This window comes from Pinus tabuliformis, chromosome 5_2 (genome assembly GCF_031772625.1).
Source record: "Pinus tabuliformis cultivar Carrire ecotype Pingquan chromosome 5_2, CPIR1, whole genome shotgun sequence".
NCBI classification, from domain to species: domain Eukaryota; kingdom Viridiplantae; phylum Streptophyta; class Pinopsida; order Pinales; family Pinaceae; genus Pinus; species Pinus tabuliformis.
The window spans coordinates 1,141,827,391-1,141,854,429 of record NC_142306.1 but is presented as its reverse complement, the minus strand read 5'-3'; the positions used below and the strand labels follow the sequence as shown (position 1 = coordinate 1,141,854,429).

The 27,039-nt window shown below is 42.6% G+C and overlaps 2 protein-coding genes across 4 annotated transcripts in view; both read left to right on the top strand.

Annotated features, from left to right (window-relative positions):
* Positions 1-27,039, top strand: part of LOC149163212 (uncharacterized) — a 263,398-nt gene that overhangs the window by 115,761 nt on the left and 120,598 nt on the right. Inside the window, exon 1 of one of the 3 annotated variants that reach the window (XM_089437575.1) lies at positions 15,489-15,510. The exons of the other annotated variants lie outside the window; for them this stretch is intronic. The gene's annotated coding sequence lies outside the window, so the exon portion shown is untranslated. Of the gene's footprint in view, positions 1-15,488; positions 15,511-27,039 lie in introns of those variants that run through there. 3 annotated transcript variants of the gene reach the window in all.
* LOC149163213 (sister chromatid cohesion protein PDS5 homolog D-like) lies at positions 16,109-16,612 on the top strand. The gene has a single exon (XM_089435376.1). It carries the CDS (start codon positions 16,109-16,111, stop codon positions 16,610-16,612), a length of 504 nt encoding a protein of 167 aa, XP_089291502.1.

Genomic DNA, 27,039 nt, shown 5'->3' with positions numbered 1-27,039 from the left:
CCAGAGCGTAGTAATTCCTCCTGAGGCTCCTCTGGATTCACAAACACTTCCTTTGTATTGCTTATGCTGCTCAATAATTTTGTTCATTTCTAGCTGTCCCTGCTTTGTTTCTTGAAGTAAAACAATATCTGGTTTCTCTTGGTTTATTAGATCTTTTAAGGCATTTGCTTTGGAGGGGTGCCCTAATCCCCTGCTGTTCCATGAGAGTACTTTCATCATTTCAGATGAGGGTTGCGAGGAGTTGCTCTCCCTCCCTGGTCCTTGTTTATTAAGTCCTTGTCAATTTGTCCTAAGATATAGGACTCTATGGGGTTCTGAAGATCCATTGCTATATCTTTCTGCGCATTTTCATCTCTGTGCTGTTTGGCTGATTTTCTTCCGGGCTTCTTTTGATTGTCTAGGGTGGCACCATGCTCCTTAGAGTTGCTTCTAGTGATTTTGAGAGGGGGGGATTAGGCGGGAGGGAGAAAGAGATGATCAGAGGGAGGGGGGAATCTAAAGGGTCAGATTGAATCAGAGGAGTGGGGGTATCCTCAGGAGGAGAGAGGATGTGGAAGGGATTGGAAGAAGGAGAGGAGGGTAGAGGATTAGGCTGGCGATCAGGGAGGAGGGAAGTGTGGGATGATGAGGGTGGAGGATTAGGGGGAGGTCGAGAAGATGGGCTAGCTTCATGAGATGGTTTGGGGTTAGGGGCTGCTTTTTTTTTATTGTTTCCCATTGCTTTTCTTGTGGAGTGTTTTCAACATCAAGTAGTTTAGTACAACGATTAGAAAAGTGGTCGTATTCATGACATACCTCGTAATCAAGTCGCTGAATATGAGTCCAATCATCAACCTTGAGCTTGATGGCTTCTGGCAGTCCTTTGCCCAAATCGACTTATACACAGATGCGAGCACAAGCCTGCATGTTGTCTTTAGGTTCACTCCGATCGATGTATTTCCCTACAACATTTCCAATAGCACAAACTGATTCATTTCCTCAACAGTGGAGGGGGAGGTGAGGAAGCCGGACCTAAACAGGAACAACACTAGGTATGTCCAACTCCGGATCAAAGTCCGGAGTCCATTTGTTGAGATATAATCCTCTGGAATCCATGAAGTAAGGCCCATTACGGAAGATTAAGTCCTTATCTTCTTTTGTTTCAAAATGGAAGGTAAAATATCCTTTCCCACAAAATCTAATAGAGATTTTCCCTTGTGTTTTATCTGACCAGTTCCTTTCCACCCATCTCTGCACTGTTTTTGGAGAGGGCCAGAGTCCTGTAAATTGTCCAATAAGTCCTCTTTCTGCCAAAGCAAGGGCAGCCATGCGAGGCAAGGTTGGAGGTAAAGATACTTCCTGCAACCCATCAAGCTTTTTCACAAATTTCGAAACTGTGGGACAAGTTCGCTGTGGAGGTAAAGACCTGACCAAGTTAGAGAAGGCTTGTTGAAGAACTGCCTCCTCCGGTGGAACCTCCGGAGGGGCCATGCCGAGAGGCCGAGGGCCGAATCAAAGTCGCAGGCGGCAACGGGAACCTAGCAGAGGAGTGCGCGCGTATTTTTTTTGAAGAATGAAGACAATTTGTTGACTTACAAAAGTAGTACCCCTTTTCCAAATTAAAAAGAATATTTTAATTGAAATAAAAGAGGGAAAAGTGCTCCATTATTAAAATAATAATAAAATAAGAGATTCTAGAGGGGTCCATCAGATTTATAAAAGAGGAGGAGGAGGCCATTAGGGGACATCTTGGATTTGATATTTCTTCTTGTATGTGAGGTTGAGAAGTTGGTTCTCTACTTCAACAGTAGACCCAGGGCGGAAACCCTCGGGTGTGCTAGTAGGTGTTGGACAAAAACGCAACCCTCTTGAGGAGATTTCATTCAGAGATCTCACGTTGCTTGATTGGAGTTTTGGAGAGAGAAGTTTTGCCGTAGCCAGTTGCAGCAGTCTTCTCATCAGGCCATCTACATCATTGCCAATGACATTCATCAGTGGGGTCAAATATCTTTTTCTGGATTTTGCTCCGCTTGCTTAGCAAGCTCAGGTTCCACTATTCCTTCATCTTGATGTACTCTTTTCAGTGGATTAATAAAATAGCTCAGTGATTATTTTGGCATCTATTTGTATATCAATTTGATGGCTGCGTGTTGATTTACAATTATTTTGCTGTTCAAGTTCATTTATGGTATCTACTGTTAAAATTTCCAGTAGGGATATTATGGTGGTATCAGAGCCTTGGTCTTGGCTCACCCTGTGGAGTTGCAACGATTATGGTCCAACAAAATGCCCAACAAGTTGTTGTCCCATGAGCAAATTGTCTGATACATAATAATCATTCTACAAATTGAACCCGTTGTGAAAAGATGTCAAAAAGCCAAGAATTAAAAAATCTCATGAACCAAGTTTGAGGCCGTACTAAATTTTTATGGGCAATGGAATATTATGTTGATGAAGATCAACATTTTGTGAAGTGGGGGTCATGAACATTTTTTTTAGAAGGGCCAACTACTTGTTAAGGTGTAGTATATTATTTAAGGGGACCAAGATCAGAGTCTATTAAAATCATGGATCCAATTTTAATTTTAAAAGGGGGCCAATGTGATGGAATCTTGTTAAAATTGGCAACTAGGGCCAAACTTCATGTGGGGCACCTTATTTATGGATGCTGATATTTTTCCTAGATTCCTCTTGTCGAGAGCTGTAGGATTGATCCAAAGATCATCCGATTCCGACAAGTATTTATGAAGATATGAATTTATTTTGATTATGGACAAATTGTCAAGGTCGGCAAACAACTTATGTAGGCTCAAAAGCCCAACAGTCATGTCTATTCAACCCCAATGTTTTGCATATAAATACAAGGAGCATTCTCCTCTAAGTTGCACGAAACGGGGAAACGCGGAAGCGAAACGAAACGGGGAAGCGAAACGAAACGCGACCTCCCCAAATTTTGGAAACGGGGAAACGCGAATATATATAATAATATATATATATATATATATATATTAAAAATATTTAAAAATTATTATTATATACCTGGAAACCCTACCTGGAAACCCTAAAAAAAATTAAAAAAAAAAAAAAAAATTAAAAAACAAGTGTTTTTTTGGGGGAAACGTGGCACATATGGCCTGGAAACGAGTTTCCGGCCGTACAGCCAAGTTTCCGTTTCGGGAAACGTGGCCGTACGGCCGGAAACGCGTTTCCAGGCCGTACGGTACGGGGAAACGAGTTTCGTTTCGTTTCCCCTGGGGAAACGGACCCCCTGCCCACGTTTCCTGCAACTTAGATTCTCCTCGTTTGCACACTTCACTTCTCATCACATATCTCTCTCTCTCCTGCGCAGAAAGGCTCTCTCTCACACATGTGGAAAAGAAGACACAAATTTCTAGGGCTGAAGCTGCAGAAAGGAACTTTGACTAGCGTTGACCAGCGTGGACTCCTCTTTGACTGCGAGTTTGGTGTGGTTGATTCTCCTTGGAAGGCCGCAATTTTTGGCACCAGAATCAAGGTGATTTGACCTTCGGTTTGACAGATATTGACTGCCCTAGTTTAGGGCTGATCTAGGGTTTGTTGTTGTTGATATAAATCAAATTTTTGTACTATTTCTCTTTGCTGAATTATTGAAGATAAAAGAATATTTGATCAAAGGGTTTCTCCATATTGGGGTTTGTCCCTGGCTAGCCGCCACATCTTGTGTCTCTTGTCTTGGCTTGTTTTCTGTTGATCGTTTAAATGTTCTATCTGCACTTTACTTAATGTACATGTGATTGCTAATCTTTGGATCATAATAAGAAAAACAAGTAAACTGCTCTAAGCATAGAACATACCATAATTTAACATGGTATCAGAGCTGAGGTGAAGACAAAGCCCAAGCAAGAGCAAGAGCAAGAGCAATCATCGAAGAGAAGGTTGGCAAGGCTATCTAAAAGGAACTATGGGGTCCTCAACACACTTCTCTGCTGAAGACAAACTCCGTGAGAAATCTGACTACCATGGATGGAAGATGTTTCTCGATCTAACATTAGAAGAACAAGAAGTGCTGGACCATGTGAGAGGCAGAGTTGTTGAGCCTCCATCAAATGCATCCGCTGCTGCCAGGAACAAATGGACCAAGGGAGAAGTCAAAGCAAAGAAGATCATCTGGGACTCTATCGACAAGCACTTGGTGGCCTATGTTTCTGAGCTGAACACCTCCAAGGAAATCTACGATAGACTAGTGAGTTTATTTAAAGTTAATGATGCAAATCAAGTCCTGTTTCTTAGAAATAAGCTGAAGGAAATTAAGAAGGGCAAAGATGAAAATATGCAAGCATATTTCTTAAGGATCACCGAGATCAAGAACGATCTCCTATCTATTGGGGAAGTAATTCCTGACAGGGAAATGGCACTCACAACTCTTGGAGGACTACCATCTGAATGGTATATATTCAGGACTACTCTCCTCAACAATAATGTAATTCCTGGATTTGAGGAATTAATGGCAAGATGCATTCAAGAAGAAGCAAGGATGGAAGAACAGGAAATGCCCACACTTAAAGGTCATCCTGCTGCCTTTTCTTCTCATGCTAAAAGAAGAAACAATTCCGAGGCTAAATCCAAAGGAAAGGCTGGACCAAAGGGTGGAAGAAAAGGACGATGTTACCATTGCAATAAACCAGGTCATTATGCAAGGGAGTGTCCTGATAAAAGGAACTCACACCGGGATGATGATCAAAATCCCTCTCAAGGCAATCAAAGAAATGGCAGGTCAAATGGCCGAGGTAAAAGGAGTGCTGGAAATCAAGGAAGAGGACAACCATTCAAGAAGGCAAGAAATTCCAGGTATGAATCTAACACTGTTGACAATAAGCAAGATGAATATTATCTACCAGCTGCTCTATCTACCACTGCTCCCCCGGACTCGCTGGGAAATTGGCTTATTGATAGTGGTGCCTCAAGGCACTTCACTGGTTACAAAGAAGCTCTCTATAATCTGGTAGAGAAAGAAACCAACCTAGAAATTGTTCTTGGAGACAACTCAAAATATCTCGTGAAAGGCGTAGGAAATGTCACTCTTCAATTGAATCAAGGTAATACCATCCACTTACAAGATGTATTATATGTACCTGATCTCAAAAAGAACCTGGTGTCCATTTCGGCAATGGAAGACAAAGGCTTCATGGTGGCTTTCAGCGATGGCAAGGTACGTGTATGGAAAAAGAACTTTAAAGATGCTTTTACTCTTGGGTTTCAAGTTGATTCATTATATCAGGTCGGAGGAAGTTCATTGGGTGTGATGTCTTGTGAGTCGTGACACATCTCTTCAGTATGAACTATGGCATCAGAGGTTTGCTCACCTTCATTATAAAGCTCTACTTGATGTAAGAAAAATGGTAACTGGGATGCCCGAGTTCATATTAGAGCAAGAAGGTGTATGTCGAGGATGTGCCGAAGGAAAGCTCAAAAGGGGACCATTTCCCTCAAGCCAAAGCAAGACCTCTGATATATTGCAATTGGTTCACTCAGACATATCCGGTATGATGCCTGTGAACTCCTTGGGAGGATATTTATATTACCTCACCTTTACAGATGATTATTCTCGCAAGACTTGGATATATTTCTTGAAAAAGAAGGATGAAGTGTTCTCCTGGTTTCGACACTTCAAAGCCTTGATCGAGAATCAAACCGAAAAGAAGATCAAGATCCTAAGGACTGATAATGGGACTGAATATGAATCCAATGAGTTTCATGACTTTTGCAAAGAGGCTGGCATTAAGAGGGAGACTACTACACCATATACTCCTGAGCAGAATGGTGTGGCAGAAAGAAAGAACCGTATGATTGTGGAAGCTGTCCGTGCTATGCTCCATGATCAAAGACTTCCGAAGTTTCTATGGGCCGAAGCTGCAAACACCGCCGTATATGTACAAAATCGATGCCCTCATTAAGCATAGGGTTCCAAAACTCCTGAAGAAATGTTCACCGGTAAGAAACCTGACATATCTCAATTTAGAATTTTTGGAAGCCCTGTATATTTCCATGTGCCGAAAGAGAAAAGGAATAAATTGGGTGCATTTGGAAAAAAATGAATCTTTGTGGGTTATAGTGAAAATGCTAAGGGATATAGAATTTATGTAGCTGGTCAAAGGGAAGTCGAGATTAGTCATGATGTCACCTTTGACGAAGATATGGCCCTTAGCAAGGTGGACAATCTTCCTACTTTGAGGAGCTCTCAAGAAGTTGACACCAGGGAACCAAAAGAAAAAGAAGATGAGACAATGCCCGATGTGGAAGAACCCTTGGATCCTATTGATCCTCCACCACCTGAGCCTTCCTCTTCAAGGAAGAGGCCTTCATGGCTTAGGGGGACACTTGATGATGCTGAAGGACACATAGCTCCTCGAGGAACCTTCCGTGAAAGTAAGAAGCCGAACAAGTATTAGGGATACCTGACCATCATGAGCACCATCATCCAAAATGAGCTTTCATCATTCACAGATGCCGTCAAGCATCAAGTATGGAAGGATGCTATGACCGAAGAATATGAGTCTATTATGAAGAACGATGTCTGGGATGTGGTCTCCAAACCCCAGGACGAGACAGTTGTCACTTCAAAATGGCTTTACAAGATAAAGCATGTAGCTGATGGAAGTACGACAAAGTATAAGGCTCGTTTTGTCGCTTGTGGCTTCTCCCAGAAGGAAGGTATAGACTATGACGAGATATTTGCACCTGTTGCCGATATACCACCATCCGCTCGATCATAGCCCTTGCTGCTTCGCAAGGATGGAACCTACATCAGATGGATGTCAAAACTGCATTCTTACATGTTTCGATCAAAGAGGAGGTCTATGTGGAGCAACCCGAAGGATATGAAATTTATGATCGAGAATCTCATGTGTGCAAGTTGAAAAAGGCCCTTTATGGGCTAAAGCAAGCACCCCGAGCATGGTATGAGAGAATCGATAGCTATTTGATGAAGTTGGGATTCACTAGAAGTGACTCCGACCCTAACCTTTACTTTAAGGTTGTAAATGAGAAGCCTCTCATACTGGTGCTTTATGTTGACGACCTCTTTCTAACAGGTGCAAACCCTCTCATTCACAAATGTAAGAGGGAGCTGGCTTTTGAATTCGAGATGAAAGATCTAGGACTCATGCACTATTTCCTAGGACTCGAAGTCTGGCAGAAACCAAGGGAGATTTTCCTATCTCAAGGAAAGTATGTGGTGAAGATACTGGAAAGGTTCGGCATGGTGGATTGCAAGCCCGTAACTACCCCGATGGAGCTTAACTTTAAAAAGTTAAGCGGTAGTGCTGTCGGACCTGTTTTACGAAATGCTACCGAGTATCGATAGCTCGTCGGAGCATTAATGTTCTTGGTGAACTCCCGTCCGGATATATGCTTTGTAGTCAACACTTTGAGTCAACATAACGCCACTCACATTGGATTGGTGCCAAGAATCTGCTGAGATATCTTCATGGCACAATCACTCATGGATTAAGATACACTGTCGGAAATGTGAAACTACCTGGGTATACTGATGCTGATTGGGCAGGCAATGTAGAGGACCGAAAGAGCACCTCCGGGTGCTGTTTCTCTTTGGGATCTGCCTCGATATCCTGGATGAGTAGGAAGCAGAAGTCAGTGGCTTTGAGCACTGCTGAGGTAGAATACATTGCTGCTAGCATGACCTCCTGTGAGGCAGTTTGGTTGCGAAAGCTCTTCAGTGAGCTGTTTGGATTTACATTGGATACTACCGTGATTCTATGTGACAACTAGAGCGGGATCCGTTTATCAGAAAATCCCGTATTTCATGATCGCTCCAAGCATATCAATATAAGGTACCACGATATTCGAGATATGGTGTAGAGAGGAGCAATAAGGCTCCAACATATCGGTACAAATGAACAGGTCGCCGACATTCTAACAAAGCCCTTAGGAAAGGTCAAGTCCTGACTTTCCGAGAACGACTTGGTGTCGTTTAGAGACCCTCTGATGAGGGTCAAGTATGATGTACTGAGCTCTGGGAGCTCCAGGGTGGTATGGGGTACCTCTTGGAGCGACATATGACCACAGGGTGACTCACCATCCCCTGTTGGTGCACTTTGTACAGGGTAAAAGGTCCAACCTTCCCCTGTGACGCCCCGTGGCGACTATGGAACAAGATGATTAGTTTTGTTGTGGGCCAAGATGATTCGTTCTCCATGGTGATTGTGGAACAGGATGATTCGTTCTCCATGGCGATTGTGGAACAAGATGATTCGTTCTCCTGTAGGCCAGGATGATTAGTTCTCCGTGGCATCCACTGGACAGGATGATTCGTTCTCCTGTGGATAAGATGATTAGTTCTCCTGTTGAGGCATCCTACCCATGCAGTCTGGGACTCATGGGAAGTACCTCTCATCTGATCAATGAGCAGGGAAATGAGGATAGGGACCATAGTAGTTCTATCGATGGACACATCGTTGTATCTACCATACTCCCTATGCTAGGATGACCTCCATTGATCTGGGATCAATGATACTGGTCTGGGACCAGTGAGAGTGGTACACACTCTGAGACTGACTTCGGGTCAGTGGAGGATGGTATGATACATCCTCGATCATTTCTTCTTCTTCATAATTCGAGCAAAGCAGAGCAGAGCAAAGCAGAGTAGAGCAGAACAGAGCAGAGCAAAGCAAAGCAGAGCAGAGCAAGTAGGGTCAAGCCATACAGGACAGTGCATTTGATGGATGGACAGCAGTGACGGTCCGACAGATTGCAGATGAAGTTCTCCCTAGTTGAGAGGGAGTGTTAAAATTGGCAACTAGGGCCAAACTTCATGTGGGTCACCTTATTTATGGATGCTGATATTTTTCCTAGATTCCTCTCGTCGAGAGGTGTAGGATTGATCTAAAGATCATCCGATTCCGACAAGTATTTATGAAGATATGAATTTATTTTGATTATGGACAAATTGTCAAGGTCGGCCAACAACTTATGTAGGCTCAAAAGCCCAACAGTCATGTCTATTCAACCCCAACGTTTTGCATATAAATACAAGGAGCATTCTCCTCATTTGCACACTTCACTTCTCATCACATATCTCTCTCTCTCCTGCGCAGAAAAGAGTCTCTTCTCTCTCCTGCGCAGAAAGGCTCTCTCTCTCACACGTGTGGAAAAGAGGACGCAGATTTCTAGGGCTGAAGCTGCAGAAAGGAACTTTGACCAGCGTTGACCAGCGTGGACTCCTCTTTGACTGCGAGTTTGGTGTGGCTGATTCTCCTTGGAAGGCCGCAATTTTTGGCACCGGAATCAAGGTGATCTGACCTCCGGTTTGACAGATATTGACTGCCCTAGTTTAGGGCTGATCTAGGGTTTGCTGCTGCTGATATAAATCAGATTTTTGTACTATTTCTCTCTGCTGAATTATTGAAGATAAAAGAAGATTTGATCAAAGGGTTTCCCCATATTGGGGTTTGTCCCTGGCTAGCCGCCACATCTTGTGTCTCTTGTCTTGGCTTGTTTTCTGTTGATCGTTTAAATGTTCTATCTGCACTTTACTTAATGTACATGTGATTGCTAATCTGTGGATAATAATAAGAAAAACAAGTAAACTGCTCTAAGCATAGAACATACCATAATTTAACAAATCTACATTAACATGGGCCGCGAAGGTATTATTTGGGCCACATTAGAAAAACTAATTTTCCAAAGTTGTAAATGGTTTTTACCGAGGGTGGCCAAATTAATTTTTTTAGCATGGCCGAATTATTATCTTTAGTGGGCCATGAATTATTGTGAAAATATTAGCCAAATGTCAGCGTCAAGTTATTAAAATTGCCATGATCAAATTTTTAATCAAAGTCAAAAGTTTGTAAAGAGGGTTGTCATAAGACCGAAATTATCCGAAGGCCAAATTGTGCTAGTCATCTATAGATCTGGGTTACATCTAAACCTTTTGAATTCGGTTCATCCTGGAAACTGCCAATTGCTTGGAAATTTTGGGCCGAATTCTGGAATCATGTAGAACGAGTTTCATATTGGCCAAAGTTGCTCCTACAGTTGGACGTGGGCCTTTACCTCTAACTGTTCATATTTTGGGCACATGACAGATTCTTTTGGGTCGTTTTTCCATAGGTCTGGGAACCATACTTCCCTAAGAATGAAGTTGCCACAGCTGACCCCTTAATGCTCGATTTTTCTTGTGGAAAGAGGGACGAGATACCACACTGTCATTTCTGGAAGAGTTTGTTGATGAAGAATTCGAGTTGCCTTCAATATTAGTCAAATATGGGCCACATTCCTTGTCTTGTTGAACGTGGGTACAGTGGGAAAATGTCTGTTTTTGTGGAACGAGTAGCCCAGAAAACAAGTGTGAAGAGTCCCTGTGTATTTCCTTGAAATCTCAACTGCTAAACGTATATCCAGTGACTGTTTAGAGGCTGTCACGACTGGTTAATAAAACAATATGGTGGGCGAACGGGCATGGCTGAAGGTCACGTTGAAATTTTGTCAAAACCACTAAAGATTATCTTCTTGTTCACATATCAGGGACGAATTGCTTCAAGGAGAACTGAATAATCACAATTCTGGGAATTTCCAGGCAGTAGACAAATCGCACCTCATGCCCAGGCATGGTTTCCTATTACTGGGCAGCAGACAAATCGCACCTCATGCCCAGGCATGGTTTCCTATTACTGGACACAAATATTCTGTGTTTAATTTGAGTGAGTTACAACTGCTTGGCAGATCTATCTCAAGCTGGGAATTGAAGGTAAATTTTGGGCGTGTTTCCTTCAAATTGGCAAGTTGAGAGTAAGTTAGACAAAGGCCAAAAGCTTCATCTCATTGAAGCAGAGTATCTTAGTATGGTGGATCGAATTTCGACAATTCATTCCTAGATTTGACAGTGGTCAAAATCTCCAGTTGTCTAGCAGACCAACCTGAGCAATTATCTCCATTGATCAGAAGGACGAGACTGCAGCCCAGATCGAGTTGCTTTTTGGAAAGTCTATTTTAATTTCTGAGCTAGAGATGGAGGACAAGTACCTGTTGTGGAACTGATCGTTGTTTTGTGGTTTCAAGGTGCTGAAACAAACACCGGGTTCTCCTTCATATTCTCTGTTATGTAACTTTGTCATTTTGAGAATTAAGTTGTGTAGTGTCCAACGTGCCATGGTTATAAAATGCTGTCAGTAAAACACCAGTCTTGTGTGTGATTTTGGGCTTGGTATAAAGGTTAAAGATTTGTTTTGAGAACAGTGGGCATTTGTTGAAGCATTAAACATAAGAGTCTGAACATCTCTTCTTCTTGGGTTATTTGAAATATTGCTGCCTGTTGTTCTATACATGCAGAAATAGGATTGCTTATAAACATCATGTGCAGAGGGTCCTTAGCTTTTTGATGTCTAGACGAAGGCCAAAAGCTTCATCTCATTGAAGCAGAGTATCTTAGTATGGTGGATCGAATTTCGACAATTCATTCCTAGATTTGACAGTGGTCAAAATCTCCAGTTCCATGTTGCTTGGGAGCGGGAGCGACCATTTTCAGAAGCTCCCGGTTTGGGAGCGAATCCGGGAGCGATTTTTTAAAAATATATATATTTTTTATATTTTTTAATTTTTGATACATATATGTCAACAAAAACATGTAGAATGATGAATTAGACATAAAATAAAAAAACATAAAAAAACATAGATTGATCATTGAACCATATCACATCAATCATCTAGATTCTAGAAATTATAATCGTCATCAACCATGTCCACAAGTTAGTAAAATACATATTACAACTGCAACATATTGAGTCTCATGAATCATGATTCATCAAATTCAATCTTAAAGTTTCAACTTCAAGCTTTCAAAATTGAAAATTCAATAACATTTATCATCATTGATCACCAAAGTTGTACTTGTAAGCTAAGTTTAAACTTTAACCATTACAAGAAGTAATATCTAAGATATTTCTAAGTCCTAACTTCTAACTGTTAACATGATATGAAATGTTATAAATTTATAAAATGAAACATGAATAATGAAATGAAATGAAACAACTTTAGTCTTTCACAAAGCATCATATTCATAATTCACAATCATTACCAATGAGTTATAATTGCCAAGGCCCAACTTCAAACTTCAAATTTTCATTGTCATAGTGATATATTGTTTACAAATGTCAAAAAATATCATTATGATATGAAAGAGTCAAGAGTCAAGAGTCAAGAGTCAAGGACTCAAAACTCAACAGTTATGAAAACTAAAGTCTAATAGAAACTAAAAAAGACAAATAAACTGTAAATAACATGTGGCCCTTGCCACGAGAGTCTCCAGGAGTATAAGCAGGTCGTGGTGGTCTTCTAGGAGTCTCCCGCACAGGCCGACGACCAGAACTAGAACCTCCACGTGAGGGTGTAGATGGAGGTGGCGACAGCGAAGGAACAAGACTCGGACCTCGAGCACTGCTACTGGATGGTGGAGGTGGAGGTGGACGTGGCATGGCTGCTTCATCTTCATCCCTTACAAGTTCCTCTTCCAGTTCTTCAATATGTACAATGCCATCCTCCAAATTGTCATCCTCTGGATGATTGTCCCAAATTTTATATGTGGGATCCTCATAAGCCCGATCACAGTAATGACTCAACAATCTCAAGTTGTAGTGCACATAAACCAAGCTTTCTGCTCGGTTTTCATTGAGTCTGTTTCTTTTCACATTATGTATGTAGCTGTAGGTGCTCCAACACCTCTTTGCAGAAGAAGTATTTACAACTTGTGAAAGAACTTCTTTTGCCAATTTTGGCAAAAGTCCGTGGCCGCCATATGTTTCCCACCATGTGAGAGTATCAAATCTATCTCTGTCGTCCATTGCATGGAAGTTACCATACAAACCAGTGCCACTGAAGTATCTGCCTATCTCAAAGCGCACAGCTGCACATTCCTCCCTGTCAGGTACCAACTTTTCTAATGCTTCCAAATATCCTCTGGATCTAAATGGGGTTTGGTCCTAACCCCACCCCCTGCTGCAGGTTGGCCCAACCAGGATGTAGAGTAGTATTTTGGCGTAAGGATATACGCCAAGCAATTTAGTGGAAGATTGAGCCTATTCCACCGTTCACACACACAATCATGAATCAGTTTGTACAAGTTGGGATCTTTATTATGAACAATATCTTTTATTTCCCCCAACATGGTATCCATTTGCTCATACACCTCGCCAATCACTGGTTTGTCTGTATCTGCAAACCGAATCATGTGATAAATTGGCTTGGTGAAATCCAATACCTGCCTCACACTTGTCCAAAACTGCCCATCAAGAGCGGCCTCCTCCACCATTTCAAAACCTGCCACGTCAGCTGCATTTGTAGCCCTTTCCTTTAATACCTGCCAATGTGGACTTGATACCATGCTAGGTAATGCCTCTCTTACCTTCAAAAGGCGCCTGAAGGTGAGGTAATAGCTACCAAATCTAGTCTTCGCAATCTTCAACAACTCCAATCTCGAGTGACTGCGGAAAAGGCCATGGGTATTGCTATGATTTGTAATAAATTTTATCATTTTTTTGCCTTTCTTGTACAAATCACCAATCCATTGGTATTGTGCATTTTTGTTCTTGACAATATCATGCAACAGAAGGTTCAATGTGTGAACCAAACATCCAGACCAAAATATGTTGGGTATTTATCTTCAATAATTTCTCCCGCTGCCTTACAATTAGGAGCATTATCAGTGATGACTTGGATGACATTGTAAGGGCCAATACGCTCAATTGTTTCAAGTAATGCTTCTGCAATGTTGATAGCGGTCTTGAACTTGTTTGAGTAATCATGTGCAGTTAGAAAGATGAGACCACTAATAGACACAGCAAGAACACTTATCAATGGCTTGCCTTTTACATTTGTCCATCCATCAGATACAATGGACACCCCATGGTCAGTCCAAGAACTTGTCATTCTATTCAAAGAATGTGATATTTTGGCTTTTTCATGATCAAGGCCAACGGTTCTTGCCTTGTCATACCCAGGGCTCTTGTATCCTTTAGGGGCATCATTTATGGCAGAAACCATTTCGTGCCAATAAGGTGAGCGAAGAACATTGAATGGTATCCCACATGCATAGAGAAACCTGTAAACCTTTGAATCCACATCATTCCTACACCCCTCATCAAGGAAATCTGATATGGTTCTACGCCTTAAAGATGATGACCCTGTGCCTCCATATCCACTGCCTTGGGAGGATGCTGAAGGAGTTCTTTGTGATTGTGAGCTTGGTTCAAAGAAACCCCTTGATTTTTTTGATCTGTGTTGGGCTTCCTCCTCTTCTCTTATGTATTTGGCTCTATCCGCCGCTGACACCGCTGTACAAGTTTTGATTCCTATTTGTTTGTCTCCATCCCATGGCCTTTTCCCGCAGAGGTGTCTTCTAGCACAGGTGTATGAACCTGTGTAATCAGTGTTGCAATGGGGGCAATGAAATTTAGTGGTTCTACCCCCTCTCCCTGTTTCAGCTCTGTTAACATATTTCCACAATGGAGTTTGGTCTTGTTTAGTTTTTTGAGGGTCATGTTCACCCTCCTCCAGCTCCTCCTCACCGGGGTTTTCACCAATTTGACTTTCTCCAGCTTCTTCATCCCCCTCTTCAGGTTGGCCCCTCCATTTCCTACTCTCCAGCGCCATAATAACCATAAAAGGGACCAGGAAGAGGAAAATGCCAAGAAATATAGCTAGGTCCATGGTGTTTGATGTTTGTAGGGTTTTGATTCCTGAATCTGCAAATTAATTTAATTTATTAGGATTAATTAATTTAATTTATTAATTTAATTTAAATTTATGTTTTTTAAACTCAATAAACTAAATTAAATTAACTAAATTACTACCTAACTAACTAAACTAACTAAATTACTAAGTTACTTACCTCTGCAGGCTTGCTCCTCGCTCCTTGGCAGTTGCTCCTCGCTCCTCAGCTCTTGCTCCTCGCTCCTTTTCTCTTGCTCTTGCTCTTAACTCTTGCTCAATGAAGTCACAATGAAATTTTTTTAAGCCCATTGGGCTTTTAAAACCAATTTTTTTTTTTTTAAATTAGTTTTTTTTTCGCGTCCGCGGAAATTTTTTCCGCTGGATCGCTCCCGGCCTGAGTCGAAACGCTCCCGGAGCGTTTTTTTATGCCCGGGAGCGATCGCTCCGAGCGTTAAAAATCGCTCCGGGAGTGACGGAGCGATCGCTCCCTTGAACTCTCCCGAACAGGGCAGGGAGCGTAAATTTTTTTTAGGGAGCGCGCTCCCGTCCGGGAACGATTTTGGGAGCGCGCTCCCAAGCCGCTCCGACCCGGAGCGTGATTCGGGAGCGGGTTCGAGGGGGGGGGGGGGCGCTCCCCCGCAACTATGCTCCAATTGTCTAGCAGACCAACCTGAGCAATTATCTCCATTGATCAGAAGGACAAGACTGCAGCCTAGATCGAGTTGCTTTTTGGAAAGTCTATTTTAATTTCTGAGCTAGAGATGGAGGACAAGTACCTGTTGTGGAACTGATTGTTGTTTTGTGGTTTCAAGGTGCTGAAACAAACACCAGGTTCTCCTTCATATTCTCTGTTATGTAACTTTGTCATTTTGAGAATTAAGTTGTGTAGTGTCCAACGTGCCATGGTTATAAAATGCTGTCAGTAAAACACCAGTCTTGTGTGTGATTTTGGGCTTGGTATAAAGGTTAAAGATTTGTTTTGAGAACAGTGGGCATTTGTTGAAGCATTAAACATAAGAGTCTGAACATCTCTTCTTCTTGGGTTATTTGAAATATTGCTGCCTGTTGTTCTATACATGCAGAAATAGGATTGCTTATAAACATCATGTGCAGAGGGTCCTTAGCTTTTTAATGTCTAGTCTTGAATTACTGTAGCTTCCTTGTATGCTACTACCATAAGCTTTGTAATCACGGTGTATTTAAAACATCTCATGCACCAACGCATCAGTCCCTCGATGTACTGCAATATAGATCAAAAAACAAAATTGGCCAACACACCTTTCTCGAAAGAGATCCATGCCATTCTTACCCATGAGCAGCCAAGAAATTTGCAGAAGGAGCCGAAGATTGAACACAAAATCCGTGCACTTGGGACAGATTTGAAACACATGAGGGTCATCGGTCACATGGAGAGTCCTTTTCAAACTGGATGAAGTTTGAACTAGATGCACTCCTTTCCGAAGTGAACCAGTTGGAAGGGAAGAAACTCATTTGGGCTCTAAGACCAGCTATGCTTGCTCTCATACAACCCAAGTTCTTGGAGGAACCTTGTGAATTGGTTAGACTTCCAGTTGCATCTTGTCTCAGTAACATCATGAGACTGATCGCACCTATACCTCATTTCAATGATGATGTTATGAGGAGAGTTTTGAAGCTGACAGTAGAGACTTTTAAGGTTTTGGACAACAGTGCAGGTTCTACCTTTGGAAAGAAGCCTGAGGTTTTAGAAATTATGGCCATGGTTAGAACATATGAAATCATGTTTGATCTGGGGTGTGATGACTTAATGTATTATTTGTTCCGATGCTTCTTTAGCATTAAGAAACATCATCCTGACACAGTCAAAACAAACATGCTGTCAATTTTGTCTTCAATTATGGGAGACCGTGATGCCATTTGCAAGAAGATGCAATTTGAGTTGTTGGCCATTTGAACGAAGGAACAATTGGTTTCACCTGTTGCTTATGAACTAGCCGAAAGGTTGGTTGAGCAGAACATTGTGTTGTTCAGAATACAGATGACCAGGGAGGAGCTGCTCAGGATTGGTGGACCATGTAGCAAAAATGAGTTAAGGAGGAGGGGTCTTTGCTTCATCTGCAAAGAACCTTGGGGACCTAACCACTCATGCTTGAGAGATGTAGAGGAGACGATAGAGGTAGAGCAGGAAGATATTCCTTTCGTCTTTTAGTATGCAGACTCTTCTTTGGATGAGTTTGTGGAGCCATACGAGGATGCCTCTGGGGAGCATGAGTAGTCATGTGGAGTTGTTGACAGTAGGCCAGATTTATATTCTAGTTTGTATGGTGAGCCGTCAATGGACCGTATGAGAGACATTCGGGATGATGAGTCATTGGTGATGATTTAGCAGGAGCAGCATATGGTGGAGCATGAGTCAACGCAGGAGGAGGATATGCACAATATGCATGATGAGCCTTTTGGGGTGAGCCAGTTGGAGGTTCATGTTGAGCCCATGAGGGAGGAGGATGAACAACAATCCTTGGACCCAACCATTGATGAGGGATGGGAAGATGTACAGACAACTAGCAGGGTTGCAGTATTTGCAGACATATGTCCTCAGGAGGTGCGAGGGTCTGACGGGATAATTTTGCAGGAGGTTGGTAGACTGGAGGAGCGTGGAGTTTTCAGCCAGATGAGGGTGGATCTTTTGGAGATGGTGGTGCATCCATCTTTGGGCCGACCCATTGATGAGGTGCAGGTACTTGCACAGGCAGCTGGCAGAGTTGTAGTTCTTTCAGGGAGCATCCCTCTCTAGGAGTACATAGACAGGGCTTGTAGCACATCTTGCCCACTTTTGCCTATTATAGAGCGAGGGGCAGGTTTCCTTAGACAAATCTTGTTGATTGACCAAATAGAGCATCCCGAGTTGAGCAGGGACCCATATCAAACTAGTCAACTTGTTTCTTACATAGGTGCCCGTGGATTGGATTGGTGAGAGATCATGAGTTGGTACCCTATTGATGGAGTATCATTTTTAGTCAGGAGCATTGCACTACAAGAGCCCTTAGATGTGAGGGATACTACATGCTCCAGTTGGTAGCAGGATGTAGGCTGGCCACTCATCAGTGTTTCAGCACAACATCAGCATGGTGAGATTGACCTTGGTCTATGCCAAGGGTTGGATTGGAGAGAGGTGATGAGTTGGTACGCGGTGGATGGAGCAACACTCATGGTTGGAGTTATAACACAACAGGAGCCATGGAGCATTGGTACTTTTTCTGGGTGGCATTGGGATCCAGGAGGATTGGTTGATCACAGGTTTAGTCAGAGATTGGTTTGGGATCCAAGCATTGAGGGGTCCATTCATGGTGGGTTGACACAGGGCATATCATCACCTAGTGGTTTGTATGAGATCCAGGCATTGGGTCTCAGTTACATTGGGCCACCAGACTGGTCCACAGGTTTGGATTGCTTGAGGGCAAGCAATCTTGGGGCGGGACTATTTGTAATGTTCATTTTTTTGGTGTATCTTATGGCATGGATAGGATGGACTTTCAGAGTTGGGGGAAGATAGGTCATAGGTGCAAGTTGGTGTCCTCAGCAGGTCCAGGGGCTTTTGGAGGGGTTTTGAGGAGTTTTTATGAGGTTCGATGGCATCCACTTGGTATATTCCATTATCTGCATAGTTTGCCTTTCGTTCCGTTGCATTCCAACAACTTTCAAAAAACAGAGTTATTAATGGGCCTGACTCAATTAATTACGCTTAAGGTGGCATTTCGGGAGGAATAATTCGCAGAACACCTTAGTGTAATAGCTCATTGGAACCGGAAAGGGAAGATCTACAAGACGGGATGGTGAAGTGATTTTCAGTGATCCGAGGAGGCATGATTGCCAATTTATCCTTTTCCCACATTAAAAAGAATATTTTAATTGAAATAAAAGAGGGAAAAGTGCTCCATGATTAAAATAATAATAAAATAGGAGGTTCTAGAGGGTTCCATCAAATTTATAAAAGAGGAGGAGAAGGCCATTAGGGGACATCTTGGATTTGATATTTCTTCTTGTATGTGAGGTTGAGAACCCAGTTCTTTACTTTAGCAGTAGCCCCAGGATGGAAACCCTCAGGTGTGCTAGTAGGTGTTGGACGAAAACCCAACCCTCTTGAGGAGATTTCATTAAGAGATCTCACTGTGCTTCATTGGAGTTTTGGAGAGAGTAGTTTTGCCATAGCCGGTTGCAGCAGTCTGCTCACCGGGCCATCTACATCATTGCCAGAGACATTCATCAGTTGGGTCAGAGATCTTTTTCTGGATTTTGCTGCTTGCTTGGAAAGCTCAGGTTCCACTATTCCTTCATGTTGATGTACTCTTTTCAGTGGATTAATAAAATGGCTCACTGATTTTTTTGGCATCTATTTGTGTATTAATTTGATGGCTACGTGTTGATTTACAATTATTTTGTTGTTCAAGTTCATTTATGGTATCTACTGTTAAAATTTCCATTAGGGATATTACATACTCAAGATAACAAATGTAGCATAAGTGAAGCATGCACTCAAGTGATCATGAAACAATTTGCCAAGCTAAATGGAAAGTAAACTAAATTAAAGCTTGCTAGAAATGTAAAGTGTTTGCATGTAAAAAAGTAAATTGCTTAAGTATTGACTTGTAGCTCAAAGCAACATGAAATAGAAGATGTAAAGCCCAAATGAAATTGTAGCAAGCTTATCTAAATAAACAAAAATGTGTTGATGAGGTTCTGTAAATTTCCAATTAAGCATGCAAATAAAATGAAAACTAAGAGAATGCAAAAGTCAATCCACCCACATATTTCTCCCCCTAAATGGAGAGAAGGGATGCCATGGGTAAAACCCAAGCTCCCACAAGAAAATTAGATCTTTTATTAACTTGTTACAATGAGTAGAAGGTTCCCTAGTGGGCTGCCCAAAAGATGGAAGGGAAAATTACAAGATAGAAATCTATAAGAACTAAAGTCTCTTTCCAAGAAGTGGCAACCACAATGGCCAATGGACAACTCTTGAAATCTGAAAATTACAAGGACCGAGAGTGTTGAAATTTGATGACTAAAAAAAGTTTCCTACAATCCCAACCCGGTTTTAATTTCACCTTATCACTCCCATTCAGTTAAATGGCTTTTCCCATAAACATACATTCAACATATAGAATTCTGGAAATGAAATTTTCAGATTAAAACACATGAGACTGTCAACACATGCTGAAAATAAATATGGACATAACTAGACTAGCAACACACATAAAAATACACACAGATTTTTGGTCAACTTAGAACCAGGCAAAACCCCTTCAATTTTCTCTGGGGAAAACCTGTTAGAGAGCTCTTCAAATTTATTTATCTTTCAAGTTCAGGAAAAATACATTTGCAGACAAAACAAAACAGCAAAATACAACTTATCTCTTCAACCCAAAACTCCTTGAAAACCGTGCCCACTTTGACTCGTTTTCCATGCCCACTTGAAGTTGAAAATATGTAATGTTCGGATATGATTGTACTGGCTCTGTACGGATTTTCGTACCGCTGTATGGACGGTATGGATTTTTTTCAATTTTTTTTTCAAAAACTTCTCTCGAACGGCATGCAGCTCACAACATTCAATGCTGTTCGTACTGTACATCACATTGTCTTCTATGCCTTGATTTCCATGCCCAACTTTGCCCAGAAATCACTCTTTCAGCTTGCTGCAACAAATTTTTCCTTAAGAACTTTTCTCCAGCCCTCAGCCTCCTTTCTCTAATCTGCTCATGAAGAATGAATGCAGTTTCTCTTTTCTTTTCCCCTTTTTGTTTCCCTAAATGACTTTTGGGCAACCCTAAGATCTAATGGCTCAGATTCATTTAGATCAAGGGATGAGAATAAATGTGCATTTAATTCTCACTTTCTATTTTTTAACTCACCCATTAAATAAAGTACCCACATTGTACTTTATGTCTAAAGTCACTTTTCACTTTATAATTTAACATTGACTTTACCACTTATAAAGTCACTTTCACTTTATAAAGTCACACTTAGGAAAATAATTATTTTGGACACTTTTCCCTAGGTAGAGACTAACCCATGGGAAACCACTTGTCCAAGGTACATTAAAAATCAACACTCCCTCTTACCAAGGAAAGTGTTTCTCACCACACCCATTTTGTCCTTGAAATGGACATGCTTGCCTCTTGACAAGGACTTCGTGAGAACATCAGCCACTTGCTCATCTGTTGATATATACTCCAGCTTCACTGCCCCCTTCTGAACATAGTCCCTGATGAAATGATATCTGATGTCAATGTGTTTTGACCTGTCATGAAACACTGGATTCTCCGTGAGTTTAATGCAACTCTGATTATCACAGTGAATAATCGTCGATCTCAACTCCTGATCAAATAGGCCATACAACAACTTGCGAAGCCAAATGGCCTCACAACTAGCCTAGCTAGCAGCCATATACTTAGCTTCAGAAGAGCTCAAAGCAACTGACTTTTGCTTTCGACTGAACCACGACACAACTACCGAACCCAATCCGAAGCAACACCTTGAAGTGATTTTCCCATTAGAAGCACAACCTGCCCAATCTGAATCTGTGTACCCTGCCAACCTCGCTCCATCTCCGCGGCTATAGTCTAGACCATAATCAACAGTCCCCTGCACGTAGCGAAGAATGTGCTTTGCAGCTACCTAGTGCACCCTCCTAGGCTCAACCATGAACTGGCTAAGTGTGTTCACTGCAAAGCATATATCTGGCCTAGTGTTGACCAGATACATCAAGGACCCAATAAGCTGCTTATACAATGTGGGATCCACCAAACTAGAATTTGAAGCATGAAGCTTCTTCCAGTTGGTGATCATGGGTGTAGACATGGGTCTACAGTCTGCCATGTGAAATCTTCTCAACACATCCACAACATACTGCCCCTGCCCCAGAAAGATATGCCCCTCCTCCTACCACACCTCAAGCCCCAAAAGGAATGCATCAGCCCAATGTCCTTCATCTCGAACTCCATAGCAAGATCCTCCTTGCAACCACTAATTAGTCTCTTTGCCCCAGTAATGAAGAAGTCATCAACATACAACACAAGAATGAGCGGATCATCCCCTACAACAATGTAGTATAGGTTCGGATCTGCATCACTCTTCATGAAATCCATCTGCTGCAAGTAAGTATCAATCCTCGAATACCAAGCTCTCGGAGCTTGCTTAATTTCGTAGAGTGCTTGCCTCAACCAATATACATGGGTCTCTTGCCTAGGTACCTTAAAGCCCTATGGCTGCTCAACATACACCTCCTCCTCTTAACTCCGTTCAAAAATGCTGTCTTCACATCCATCTGATGGATCTGCCAACCCATTTTTGCAGCGATAGAAATAAGGGATCGGATAGAAGTGTACCGAGCTATGGGAGCGAAGGTCTCATCATAGTCAACTCCCTCTATCTGGGAGAACCCTCTAGTCACAAACCTCGCCTTGAACTTCTCAATGCTGTCATTCGCAGCATGCTTGATCTTGTAGAGCCACCTGGAAGTCACAACTGACTTGCCCTCAGGCATAGGCACCACTTCCCAGACATTGTTCTTAATGATAGAGGCATACTCCTCCACCATAACCTCTCTCCATACCTCCTGGCTGGCAACCTCCTCATAGCTAGTAGGCTCAGAGTCAACAATGCTGGTAGCCTTGGCTACATAACTGCAAAACCGCTCAGGTGGCACACTCTCCTTGTTCACCCTCTTCGAAGGACCAATAGACTCCGCTTCCTTCAAGGTGCCTTGAAGCCACTTGGGCCTCCACTTCCCTGAAGAAGCTTCTCCATAGGGAACCTCATCCTCTACCCCCTAGTCTGGTGAACCTGAAGGTCTGCCATCTGACCATGGTGTGCCTGTACTAGCACCTATCCTCGAAGAACCTGTACTGGCACCTGTGCCTGTGTCAGTTGAAGTGCCATGTGAACTCTATACCAGTGGACTCCCTAAAGAAGTGCTCGTTGAACTCGCCACTGGTGCCCCAGATGTCACTGACACTGAAGTACCTCCTGTACTAGTCGATCCAGAACCTTGAGGTCCTGCTCCCTGTACCTAACCTCCCTACTGAGGAGAAGTCTGTGACACTCTCATCATACTCTCGTGATCTCCGATAGGTCCTCTCCTCCTCGAACTTCACATCCCTCCTAATCACCACTCTCCGTTTAGAAGGAATGAAGATCCGATAGGCCTTCGAAGTCTTGCTGTAACCCATAAAGATACCCTTCTCTGCCATGGGTTCCAACTTCGTCCTCTGCTCCTTGGGGATATAAGAATATGTGAGACATCCAAAGATACGAAGATGTGCCACATGAGGCTTCTCTCCAGTGAAAGCCTCCTCTGGAGTCATATTCCCCAATACTCTGTGAGGACTCCTGTTCTGAAGATAAACAACAGTATTGCAGGCCTCAGCCCACAAAAACAAAGGCAACCCCTGATCATGAATCATCGCTCTAGTAGCCCCAACAATAGCTCTGTTCTTCCTTTTAGACACCCCATTCTGCTGGGGGTTGTAAGGAACCGTGAACTCTCTCCTAATGCCCTCCTGTGCACAGAAGTCAGAAAACCCACCATCGATGTACTCACCACCATTGTCTGACCTCAAGACCCGAATCTTCCTACCTGTCTTCTTTTCCACAAGAGATTTGAACTCTTTAAAGTGACTGAAGACCTCACCCTTGGTCTTTAGGAAATATATCCAAGTCCTCCTAGAGTAGTTATCAATGAATATAACATAATACTCATAACCACCCAAAGACACATGAAACATACGACCACTAACATCAATATGAATCAAGTCTAGTATTCCTGTAGACCTGCTGTCGCTTGCTGGGAATGGTAACTTGGTGTACTTGCCCAAAGCACACCCTCTGCAGACCTCATAATGCTCGACATTGAAATCAAGAACTCCAGTAGTGATCTCCCTTAGTACTCTCAAAGCTCCATGATGCATATGTGCCATCCTCCGGTGCCATAACTCGCACAAGTCTCTATTGTTGGTGGTACTAGTGTGAGTGCTACCAGATGTGCTACTCACCAATGCTCTTGTCGACTAAAAACTGAACTTGTATAGTTTCCCATAGCGGAGTGCAATCACTTTGGCCGAAGTGATGGAAGCTCCCCTGGATGCATCAATACCTGCCCTCCTGAGAAAGTGACGTCAAACCCCTTCTCTTCCATAGCAGACACTGAAATCAAGTTCTTCTTCATCCCCGAAACATACAAAACATCCATGATCTTCAAAGGAGGCAAAGACTCCCTCTCAAAGGCCACAGTCCCCACACCAACAACTCTCATAGTGCGGTCATCTCCTTGTACAATCTGAAAATCAAGTGCCCTCTTTGCAAGCTTTGAAAAGAACTCCCGTGCACCTGTCATATGGTGGGAAGCCCCACTGTCTATGTAGCACACATCGGATGATGTACTCCTACTAGATGTAGAAGTAATAAATGCAAAGTCCTGGTCAAACTGTGAAGCAAACTGCTCCACCTCTGCTAAAGCCGTAGTACCTTTCTTCCCCTTGTTCTTCCTCTTAGGACACGTAGTAGCATAGTGTCCCATCTTCTGACATGCCCAACATTTGACTTTGGACATATCCGTATCTTTCTTCTTCTTCTTCTCCTTTCCCTTAGCCCCATCTGATGAGGCCCCTTTCTTGGCCTTCCCTTTGTTCTTCCCCCTAGCTATCAAGGCTACATCCTCCTCATCTGCTATCTTCACCCCACCACTGCTAGTCTTCTGTATCTCATGCTGCACACAATCATCCTAGAATCTGTCCCAATTGGGAAGATTCTCCCTAGAGGTAACATCATCTCCAAAGACCTCCCAAGACTTAGGAAGTCCCGCTACAACTATCCTGACTAACTCTGTGGGTGCAACTGCCTCACCAATAGCAGTGAAATCATCACGTACCTGTTTGACCCTGCCAAGATAATGAACTACACTTTCAACCTTTGTCATCCTAATGTTCTTCAATTGTTCTTTGAGTACCATCTTCCTTCTCTCATTGGTACTCTGATAGAGAGTTGTTAGAGCTGTCCACATCTGATATGCATATGTGTTTCTTCTCACCTGAGGAACCACATGATCCTTCAAACTGTCCATCAAAATCCTTTTTGCCTTTGCATTATTTTTTGTGAATTCAACAAGTTCATCTGCAGTGGTAGGAGGTACAACCATTTGCCGCACTATGTCCCAAACTGCTGCGTACTCAAACACTGTCTTGTTGATTTGGGGTAGCATCGGATGTGCTCTAGCCATGAAATTTGGTGGAGAGTTTGGGGCACATGAGATCTCCAATACCTAGAAAGGGTTTGGGCAGATTCTAAACAGATCAGGAGATATTAAAATAATTAATATTTTTAATGGAGTCCCTAAGTCTAAACTTAGGGAAAATAAAATATTAATGTGTATTAATATGAATCTATGTTAGAGTGGTCCAAAAGACATGGATCAAGCCAGATCTAATCTTAGCCATTGATTAGGGACTTAATCTCGGCCGTTGAGATGTCAACAGGAAAAGTATAAGAGGAGGCTTGAGGGTCACTTGGAGAATACACCAGAGTGATCAGTCATTCTATTCTCTAGAGCGAGGTTTTGCTAAGAGAGATAGAATCAGTGATCAGGAGAGCAGCTGAGGGGAATTGAGTACAGAGAAACAGAGAAGGCAGAGATTGTGCCGGGAGAGTAGCGCAGCAGCCAAGGAGAGTGACGTAGAGCCAGCAAGGGCTCACATAGGGCCACGCAGAGGCAGCCAAGTGCTGCGCAGAGCACCAGAGGTCAGCGTGTCTGACGCAGAGGCCCAGAAAGCTGACGCAGGGCCTCCTGGGGCTGATGCAGGGCCAGCGTGAGACAGAGAGGGGCTGAAGTAGTCCAGATTGGGTAGACGCTGGGGTTGCAGAGCAGTTTTGTGCTGGAGAGCTGCCGGAAGGATTTTCTGAGGTTTTCAGCAAGGAGATTTCTCTCAAACTGAGGTATAGCTGTTAAGGAAATTCTCTGTTGGGTAGGCCAATTTCGGCGCCCAGATTGTACTCTAATATTGTTTAATAAGAAAACCCTCAGATAGCTGCACCGATTTTCTCACATTGGGTTTTTCCGCGGACATTGGTCCAAAAATAATGGTGTCATGTAGTGTGTTTGTTCTTGTTTATTATTAATAATATTATAATTAATTAATTAATTTTAATTATGATAATGATTAACATAATAATAATTTATAATAATTTAAATCAATTAATTAACTCATCAATTATTAATAAAAAATTATTACTCAAAAATCTACAATTAATATTATTAAAACAAAGCCGACATTCAGCTCATCCTTAAATTTACTCTCCTCATTACTATTTAATCTCTCAATTAAGCTCTTCTACTATCAAGCATTCAAGAAGTCCTGATGATGGATCCCGGTTGGGATTTGAAACGTTGACGGAAAATGGTTTTTACTTTGGATTCTCCGATAACTAAGTCAAAAGATATAAACCACCGAAGTTTTAAATCCAGGATCTATAATATGTTGAGCATGCATTGGTGTTTATTTTCAGTATTTACTTTGTAAATAACTTGTTAAAGAAAAACAAGTAGGTAGGAATATATCAGAAAAAGTGCATGAAGGTTTTCTAAGTAAGTAAACTTAGAAACTTCAACATGGTATCAGAGCGTGATTGCAGATCACAGGAGGACTAAAAGACATCAGTCGAGTGGAGCAATGGCAGTAGAAAACAGCTGTCCCGAGGTGACAAAAGCTGTTTCTAGCAGCGCAGAAGCCAAGTGTAACGCAAAGCCAGCCAGAGCCACGCAGAAGAAGCCGGGAACTGCGTAGAGCCTCGGAGAGGCTAGCGTTGCTGGCACAGAGGGCCAGAGGGCTGACGCAGGGCATCCCAGGGCTAACACAGACCTATCTGGGGTGACGCAGAGCCAGTGTGAGGCAAAGAGGGGCTGACACAGTTCACAGAGAGGCAGTTGCTGGGGTCTAGAAGGCTGCAGGAATATTGCAGAGTGGAGCTGGAGTCAGAACAATATCTGACAGAGCAGAGCCAGAGGAGTTGTTACCGAGGGTTTCTAGCTGAGGAACCCGGATCAACAGTGCAGTTGCACAAGACGATCAGAGTAGGGGGCATCTCGACAAGTGGCAGAAGGATTTCCAGGAGGGAAATTAGGTCTTAGAGGGAGTCCAGAAGAGAACTTCCAGACGGGAAGTAGAGACTCAGAGTCGTCGAACAGAGAGCTTCCAGGAGGGAAGTAGAGGAGTGTCATGGCACTACATGGGGTAAGAGACCAGGATAGACTGGACGGAGCATCGAACTTCGCAGTCTGGAAGGCCAAAATCTTATAAGTGCTTGACAGGAATCGTGTCAAGAACTTCG

Excerpts from the sequence above, each read along its gene's own strand:
- LOC149163213 (XM_089435376.1), top strand. The coding sequence starts at position 16,109 with ATGAAGTTTGAACTAGATGCACTCCTTTCCGAAGTGAACCAGTTGGAA.